A 10018-nucleotide genomic window follows, 5' to 3' on the forward strand; every position below is an offset into this window, starting at 1 on the left:
GTCTCTGATATAATTATTGGTTTTAGGAAGAGGCGTAATATCTTTAAAGTAATGATAAAACCTCGTATTCTTCATCTTCAGAACTTTCAGAAGATGATTCCAGAAATAAATAAGCATAAGCGAGAGCCTGTCTTCTATGAGATACCGCGTGGTCCGCCATTTTAATTTTATTACGTCATACTCGAGCACCGTCGCTCCATCGAATTTTTCAGAGCACGAAAGAGCAATTATCGGGCAGTTTTTGGGGTCAGTGGAAAACGCGATTCTGGGCGAGCGTTGCACTCGTGTTCCCAGTGGCGGACGAAAACGCGCCGAGAGTGCTCTAGTGAAGTCAGTGGAAATCGCTATCAAACTGCCTTGTCTGTCATTTGGCCTATTTGCCTGACTTGTTTCCCCCCGCCGACACTTTTTGGCCTATTTTCCTGACTTACCCCCCCCCTCCTTTTTGCCTATTTTCACCAACTTGTCCCATGACACATTTTTACCCGACTTACTGGTGCCTGACATGTTTTGACCTCTATTTTCCCCAACTTGCCCTCCCCCCCCCCCGACACTTTTTGACCTATTTTCCCCAACTTGCCCTCCCCCGACACTTTTTGACCTCTATTTTCCCCAACTTGCCCCCCTCCCCACACGTTTTGGTCTATTTCCCGACTTGTCCCCCCCCAACACATTTTGGCCTATTTACCGGACTTCCCCCTCCACCGACGCGTTTTGGCCTATTTACCCCCTCCCCCTGACACTTTTTGACCTATTTCCAAACTATTACGGCCATAAGTAGATACCTGAATTGAATTCCCAGTAAAATTGACCCTTGACCTTTGAACTCTTGAATGAACAATCAACTTAATTTAATTTAATTAAGGTAGCAAATATAATATTTGAAAAATATTTGGTTTTTTATTATTTAACATTCCAAAAAATATAATTAATAATCAATGGTTAAAATGGAAAATTTTAGCAAAAGAATAAATTTTTTCAAGCTCTAAGCAACCCTAAGTTTGAGTTTTGGCAAAGAGCCATCATGTCTTTGCAAAATTTTCAATTCAATTCAATTCCATGGTGGGTGGTTAGTTAGTTAACCGGATAAGTGCTCCCTTAAAAACTCCTCTACGGTGTCAGTGTCCCATTTTTGAATGCTAAGTTCCTCTTGGACATTGTCATCCGCGTCCATCATTTTAATAATAGGATCAGCCCCTCGCACGTACTTTACGCTAAGGCCGGGAAATTGTTCCGCTCGCTCGCTCTTAATAAAAGCTAAGACGGCAAATAATAAATATCAACCGCAAAAAAAGGGGGTCAGCATTTAAGGTATCATTACCTTGAACTTGCGGATAATGACCTATTTTTCATCCGCATACTTCCAAGCGAGCTTGAGCGTATTTCTAAATTAAATCGCCCCTTTAATTACTCTTAAGTCTATCACCGATAAGGTGTACTTAGTACTACTACCGACACGAGTACTGACTTTTAAGGGTTCTTTGGAACTCTCCTGACAACATTGTTGGCAATTATCTCGCAACTCGTTAAGTTCAAATTGCGCCAATTTATCGCACCAATTACACAACAGATCATTCTTTCTTAAACCAACGGCTAAACACTCTTCCGACGAGAGCTCGCAATTTATTACCGAAATCTAAATAAAATACAATGATTGACGCGTCAACTTTGAGCCAAGGCTTAAGGACGAACGCGACGAATTACGCAAAATAACAAATATTGCACTTACGAAAACTGAATAAAAGGCCCAAATGATAGAAGATGGTTCAATCTTCATGGTAATTAATTATGAATATTATTATAATAAAGTTAATTCCATAATAAGAACTGGGAAAATACAATTAAATAACTCGGGCCCACAAATTAAATTAAGAGACACGTTTCCTAAACCATAGCACACTCGATCATGCAGCCTCGAGTTGAGCGAGTTGGCTATGGAAGCAGCGTGAATTACGAAAACTGAATAAAAGGCCCAATGATAGAAGATGGTTCGATCTTCATGATAATTAATTATGATTATTATTATAATAAAGTTAATTCCATAATAAGAACTGGGAAAATACAAATAAATAACTCGGGCCCACAAATTAAATTAAGAGAAAAGTTTCCTAAACCATAGCACACTCGATCGCGCAGCCTCGAGTTGAGCGAGTTGGCTATGGAAGCAGCATGAATGTTGGAATGTTGCACTTACGAAAACTGAATAAAAGGCCCAAATGACAGAAGATGGTTCGATCCTCTAAAGGCCCGTTCAGACGACACTCTTTTTCTCGCTACGCTCGCTGTGCTGAGCTCATCAGATTTTCTGGCTTCACCAGCCTCTAGAAAATGCACTGTTCACACGGCCAAAATTTTCTCATTCTTGATCTCGGCAAAGCGAGAAAAAAAGTTCGAATCTCTTGAAATTTTACTAAGAGATATCGAAGGGTTATAAATTATCGTGCAAAGATTTAAAACGAATAGTTTTTTTCTAAAAAATTCTCTAGGTTAATAAATAGGTTTTGATTATGCATAAATAAAACTTTAATGCATTTTTGAAAAACAACTAATCGTTTTAAAACTTTGCACGATAATTTAAAACCCTTCAATATACTTATCAGTAAAATTTCAAGGGATTCGAGCCAGTGAAACCAAAGAAAACACATTTCCACATAGAAGCAGACTACACAACAAAGAATGACGTCATTTCGGAAGCACTCTATTGGCTGTGCCGAGCAAAGAGAGAAAAAAAGTTGAATTTTTTGAACTTTTTTTTCTCGCTTTGCCGAGATCAAGAATGAGAAAATTTCGGCCGCGTGAACAGTGCATTTTCTAGAGGCTGGTGAAGCTAGAAAATCTGATGAGCTCAGCACAGCGAGCGTAGCGAGAAAAAGAGTGTCGTCTGAACGGGCCTTTAGACCTCTTCCACAATGGCTTTGTACCATAGATTATCTTTGTATTTTGCCAAACAAAGGGAATCTCTTTGCAAAGACCTTAACATCGAGTAATTCGAATTTAGGCGGGCCGACTAATACCAAAAGCGTATAGATATAAATGCAAAAAGTGCCCTTCATCAACAATTCCCCACCTATGGCTGTTGATGACGCGTGTAAAGTGAGAACCAAACTACCCTCCCCTCTCAATTTACCGCCTACAGGAACTAACCAATCAGTTTGAAGCTTCTTGACGCGGTCATAGGTCAGGGTTCATACAACTTTTGGAAAACAAATTTCCCTGAGGTTTTTCCCCATATACTTCCCTGAGTTTGTCGTAGCCCTAAGTTTTCAGTATGGTTGGATGGGGGACAAATTGGACTGTAACATACTCAAAGGACATCCCCGTATCTCTACTAGAAACAGAGTTATGAGCCTCCAAAGTATAGTGTAATGTTAATCCTATGGAGGGAATGTTCACAAACATTTTGCTTAGTTACTCGGCCCCTGATTGTCGTAGCCCCAAGTGTTTACTATGGTTGGATGGGGGACAAATAGGACTATAACATACTCAAAGGACATCCCCGTATCTCAAATAGAACCAGAGTTATGAGCCTACAAAGTATAGTGTAATGTTAATCCTATGGAGGGGGTTGTTTGTTTACGTTTAGCTTAATTACTCGGCCCCTGATTGTCGTAGCCCCAAGTGTTTAGTATGGTTAGATGGGGGACAAATTGGACTATAACACACTCAAAGGACATCCCCGTACCTCAAATAGAACCAGAGTTATGAGCCTCCAAATTCAGTGTAATGTTATTCCTATTTAGGGAATGTTCACGAACATTTTGCTTAATTACTCGGCCCCTGTTTGACGCAAATTTCCCTGAATTTTACTAAAAATTCCAAATTTCCCTGAGGTTTTCCCACAACTATTTATTTCCCTGATTTTTCCAGGTTTGTATGTACCCTGTGCATGCTAGGGGGAGGAGATAGTCTGACGTCACGCAGTACCCCCCCTCCCTCCCCCTATGGTTGGCATCATTTTTGGGCGTAGAATACTGTTAGGGGGGGGGGTGAAACTCCAGTAGTAGATAGAACAGTGTGTGACGTTTCAGGGTCAGAACTGTGGACTGCAATACGTCACAGACATCACGTGATACCAAGATACATAGTGGGACTGGATGCTTAGTCCTTGTTATTTTTTTTATCGAGATTGCAGCGCCAATTCCATGAATTGGTGGTAGTTTACGAAATAAAACGAATTAAGCTTCTTCGAACCACCACGCCTCTCCTTGGTCACGTGCCTCTTCTGACGTATTTCAAATAATTTTTACCCACCCGCCCATATCTTCTTTACAGTCCCTTTAATATAGTGGCGGACAGCGTGGGAAATAAGGCGGTGGCACAGGGCAAATGACCAGTTTAAAAATTAAATTGGAGGGGGGTCAGTGGTCCACTTGATCACTAATAAAGTTCAAGGGTAGCCAGAGTCCAGACAATAATATCTTAACTATTTTAATTATCCAATTCTTTAGTTTAGCAGACGACACGACCTGGTCAATGGTCATGGACCAGTTTATTTAAACCCAACCAGGGGGGTCAGTGGTTCACTTGACCACTAATAAAATTCAAGGGTAGCCAGAGTCCAGACAATATCTTAACTATTTTTATTATCCAATTCTTTAGTTTAGCAGACGACACGACCTGGTCAATGGTCATGGACCAGTTTATTTATTCCAGACCAGGGGGGTCGCTGGCCCAATGTCCAGTTTAAAAAAATCCTTATTTCCCACCATGTACACCAGTATTGTTAATTTTAACAAGTTGGGAAACCAAAATAAACCTCTCCGAGCCGAGACGAATTTACTTTCCAAACACAGATCCGCCAGCCAATGAGACAAACCGGAAATACATAGTTCTAATCGGCGAGATATTGCCATGATCATTTGTAAAGTCTAAAGCGTTTAGTAATTTCCTGCGTATCCTCAATAATTCTAATGAGGACCTAATATCTATCACTTAAATGTGTATTTAACTTTCGGCTCACTCTGAACCGTTAAGACCTCCTATAAGAGGACATGAAACAATGTCAATTCTGGTTAAAATCTAGGTTATCTTATCTCATCGCGCGTCGTTTCAACACGTATGGAGAGATGAAATATTAACATCCTTATTATTTAATGAAGCTAAAAGTTACGTTTACACTATACAGGGTGTTTCTGGAGAGTCTGGCACAAATTAACAGGCATGTTCCTTGGGTCAAAAGGAGTCCGAAAGGTCCTATGACGTTTTGGGGTGAAGCGCTCCGTTGCGACGTTATGGGCTCTCAAAAGTTGGCCGAAAAACAAGGAGATCTTGCAGAATAATAGCACTAGTATTGTGGTTTTGACCCAATTGTTTTCGATTATTGAGCATAAGGCGATGATCGAAATAAGTTCAAACCTAGTGGAAGACCATGAACGTGTTAAACGGCCAAAATCGTTAATCCCTTTGTTATTATTAATGATTGTAATTAAAGGTAAGGAAAGTAGCTCAGATATCGGTTACTTGTTTGTTCAGATGTACTGGTAACTGACCAGTCTTTTATTCTTTATTTCAATTAGACACATTACTTTTACAATAATTCGAATGAACCCCTTAAATTTTACAATAAATCGAATCGATTCCATTAATTTTACAATAATTTGAATCGAACCCATTACATTTACAATAGTTCGAATCGAACCCCATTACTTTTACAATAACTCGAATCGAACCCCATTACTTTTACAATAATTCGAATGAAACCCAATTACATTGTTCTACAAAAATTGTTCAAAATGGGCACCATCAACGTTTAAGCAAACTTGCGCGCGTCGTTTGAAAGATTTCACGAACACGTTCGAAGATTCCTGGCGTGTTACGGATCACATCCATCAATTATCCTTTGTCGTAAGTCTTCGACATCGCGAACTTCACTTCGGTATACCAAGTCCTTGAGATGGCCCCAAAGAAAAAAATCGCATGGGTTGAGATCGGGAGATCTTGCTGGCCACGCAACAGTTCCTCCTCGACCTATCCACCTCGCGACATCAAGATATGCTCTAACTTGAGAACTAAAATGGGGCGGTGCGCCATCATGCATGAACCACATTATTTGTCGCAGTCGTAACGGTACGTCTTCTAAAAGCTCCGGTAAATTGTCACGCAGAAAGGTCAAGTACGTCTCCCCATTTAGCCTCGGTTGCAAAAAGTAAGGCCCAATTAAATGATCTCCTACAATTCCGCACCAGACGTTCAAACTAAACTGAACTTGATGTTTCATGACAGTGGTCGCGTGCGGGTTTTGTTGCTTCTACTCGTGATAGTTATGTAAATTAAGTATCCCGTCACGCGAGAAATTGGCCTCGTCGGAAACTAGCAAGGTACGCGGAAAGTCTAAGTCATTTACCCGTGCCACAAACCACTGGCAGAAATCGACCCGTCTCGGATAATCAGCTTCGTTTAAAGCTCGTACCTTTTGCAAATGGTATGGGTGGAACTGATGTCCTCCAAGGATTTTCCAGACGAGTACATGGTTAACGGACAATTGCTGCCCGACGTTCCTGGTACTGGTTGTTGGATCATCTTCGAAAATTGTCAAAACGGTGTCCTCTACATCCTCGGGAACAATCGCCGCACGAGGTTCAGGTCCCGACGGCTGAAGTTTCCCGGTTTCTCTCAAGCGTCTGTCGACTGCCGTAAATGTTTGTCGATTGGGAACTTGTCGTTGAGGAAAGTGCTCCTGGTAAAAGCGCCGAGCTTCCACCGCATTTCTCCGAGACAGTCCATACATAAGATGGATATCTGAGTACTTTGCATTCGTGAAGCAGACCATGATTAGTTCCAGATAAGCTTTCAAATGTGCACGCATGCCATGAAGCACGTTAAGGTACACACATTTAAGCTGTCTGTAAAAAACCTACAACTTCTGACGTTGAAAACTACCCTGATGTTTAGACCAACACAGCATAATTTGTTTTTAACGGAGGTGGATAGGTCGAGGTGGAACTGTTGCGTGGCCAGCAAGATCTCCCGGTCTCAACCCATGCGATTTTTTTCTTTGGGGCCATCTCAAGGACTTGGTATACCGAAGTGAAGTTCGCGATGTCGAAGACTTACGACAAAGGATAATTGATGGATGTGATCCGTAACACGCCAGGAATCTTCGAACGTGTTCGTGAAATCTTTCAAACGACGCGCGCAAGTTTGCTTAAACGTTGATGGTGCCCATTTTGAACAATTTTTGTAGAACAATGTAATTGGGTTTCATTCGAATTATTGTAAAAGTAATGGGGTTCGATTCGAGTTATTGTAAAAGTAATGGGGTTCGATTCGAGTTATTGTAAAAGTAATGGGGTTCGATTCGAATTATTGTAAATGTAATGGGTTCGATTCGAATTATTGTAAAATTAATGGAATCGTTTCGATTTATTATAAAATTAATGGAATCGTTTCGATTTATTATAAAATTAATGGAATCGTTTCGATTTATTATAAAATTAATGGAATCGTTTCGATTTATTATAAAATTAATGGAATCGTTTCGATTTATTGTAAAATTTAAGGGGTTCATTCGAATTATTGTAAAACTTAAGGGGTTCATTCGAATTAATGTAAACATAATGTGCCTAATTGAAATAAAGAATAAAAGACTGGTCAGTTACCAGTAAATCTGAACAAACAAGTAACCGATATCTGAGCTACTTTCCTTACCTTTAATTACAATCATTAATAATAACAAAGGGATTAACGCTTTTGGCCGTTTAACACGTTCACGGTCTTCCACTAGGTTTGAACTTATTTCGATCATTGCCTTATGCTCAATAATCGAAAACAATTGGGTCAAAACCACAATACTAGTGCTATAATTCTGCACGATCTCCTTGTTTTTCGGCCTACTTTTGAGAGCCCATAACGTCGCAACGGAGCGCTTTACCCCAAAACGTCATAGGACCTTTCGGACTCCTTTTGACCCAAGGAACATGCCTGTTAATTTGTGCCAGACTTTCCAGAAACACCCTGTATATAAATGTAGTAAAGATGAATTAAAAAGTAAACACCGAATTTTAAATGTTAATATCAAAAGGTGTTCTTGGAATATTGAGATGAAACAGAGCTTTATACCTACACAACTACTAAATGAATCGTAATGCCGAAAAATATTTAAGTATTTCCATTTAATATTCTGCAAAAAGAAAATGTTATCGTTTTGTAAGAGATCTTTTCATCCTACTTGCTTTATATTAACTTTGATATGCGTGTAGTGTTTCGATTCAGATGCAATCTTCATCACTCGTTCTATATTAACTCTCACTTGTTTCAGTACGTAGAAATAAGTTTATCTTAAATAATTAATTAAATATAAATGATATTAATTATTTTAATCGCCAGTAAATAACTTTAAAAATAGTTAAATCGTTTAAAATAAAGTTGTTCCTATTATCTTTCGAAACTTTGCTAATATTGACGTTTAAAGTGAAGGGTACCCCTCTTGCCCACTTTTTTCAAATTTTGGGGTATATATACGATTCGTTCCCATTATAATAATAGATAAAAACGCATTCGCGTGAACCGATGGTGGAAGCCCTGCCATTGGGAGGCTAGACGTTTCTCGTAACCCTAGCCGACCGCCGCGTATATCTTGAAACCAATAATAGATAAAAACGCATTCGCGTGAACCGATGGTGGAAGCCCTGCCATTGGGAGGCTAGACGTTTCTCGTAACCCTAGCCGACCGCCGCGTATATCTTGAAACCAATAATAGATAAAAACGCATTCGCGTGAACCGATGGTGGAAGCCCTGCCATTGGGAGGCTAGACGTTTCTCGTAACCCTAGCCGACCGCCGCGTATATATCTTGAAACCAAACGATGACGAAGGAAAAGAAGCCAGAATGGACTGACTGGCGTCCATGTGGAATGGACAAAGACCTGAAGATGGTGGTGCATAGAAGCTGGTGTCAATGTGGAATTGACGAAGAACAGAAGATGGTGGTGCATAGAAGCTGGTGTCAATGTGGAATTGACGAAGAACAGAAGATGGTGGTGCATAGAAGCTGGTGTCAAGGTGAAATTGACGAAGAACAGAAGATGGTTGTGCTTGTAAGCTAGCAAGTACAGACTAGTGTCCATGTGGGATGGACAAAGACTAGCAGATTGTGGTCCTTGGAAGCCAGTTAGTAAAGACTGGTGTTGGTAGATGAATGGCCAAATTTCCGTGAACCGCGAACGCGTTCCGGAGATCGGGTATTTGTTTGCTCCGATTTGTAAACTGCGAACGCGGTCACGTGGGGTCTGACAGACAGACAGACACACAGATAGACAGACAGACACGGCCGGTGTAATACCTCTCCGTGACATACGTCACTCGGAGAGGTAAAAATGGTAACTTTAGTAACCAAAGGCAGCTAGGGAATTGTAAATGAAGCAATGTGTACTTTTTGCCTTTATATCTATAGACTTTTGATTTTATTCCTTAAAGGGAGGGTGAAGTAGAAAATCAAGTGATTTTTTATCGATTCTTCTACTAATTATTATAGACCAGCCTGCATAGTAAAACATTCAGGAAATACTTCCGAATGATTTTAAAATTCAAATTAGGTTCAGATTTTAATGATAATTTTAAACAAGGACTGTCGACCAATGGCGTAAGGCCCTGCCATTTTATTAACAAAATTCTCGTGGCACGTTCCATGTCTCGCGCCACGATTTTCACGTCGCGCGCGAATTTTATCAAATCTCGTGATAAATTTCTTTAGGCATGGCGCGTGCCACGAGAATTTTGTTAATAAAATGGCAGGGCGTTACGCGATTGGTCGGCAGTCCTTGTTTAAAATTATCCTTAAAATCTGAACCTAATTTGAATTTTAAAATCATTCGGAGACTGTATTTCCTGAATGTTTCACTATGCAGACTGGTCTTATAATTAGTAGAAGAATCGATAAAAAATCACTTGATTTTCCACTTCACCCTCCCTTTAATGAAGCAATGTGTACTTTTTGCCTTTATATCTATAGACTTTTGATTTTGTTCCTTAAAGGGTTTATGAAGAGTCTAAATAACTGCCTTAAAAATAAGTCAATATG

General features: G+C 40.0%; 1 protein-coding gene and 1 long non-coding RNA gene across 2 annotated transcripts; both read right to left on the minus strand.

Moving 5' to 3' along the window:
• Nucleotides 1-875: 875 nt before the first annotated feature.
• Nucleotides 876-1916, minus strand: LOC149705265 (selenoprotein F). Its single transcript, XM_089865619.1, is given in 4 exon segments — nt 876-1257; nt 1322-1385; nt 1469-1636; nt 1730-1916. Coding segments are annotated over 4 exon segments (459 nt in total). The 5' UTR covers nt 1778-1916; the 3' UTR covers nt 876-1078.
• A 2498-nt stretch (nt 1917-4414) lies between these two features.
• On the minus strand, nt 4415-4713 carry LOC149705266 (uncharacterized). The gene is made up of 2 exons (XR_016381608.1): nt 4618-4713; nt 4415-4466 (listed from the first exon to the last, which is right to left on the minus strand). It is a non-coding gene; the product is annotated as an uncharacterized LOC149705266 (long non-coding RNA).
• Between the last annotated feature and the right edge of the window lie 5305 nt (nt 4714-10018).

Source organism: Phalangium opilio, unplaced genomic scaffold (genome assembly GCF_054372755.1).
Source record: "Phalangium opilio isolate 3A_F unplaced genomic scaffold, DU_Popi_V2 ptg000014l_1, whole genome shotgun sequence".
Classification (NCBI taxonomy): Eukaryota; Metazoa; Arthropoda; class Arachnida; order Opiliones; family Phalangiidae; genus Phalangium; species Phalangium opilio.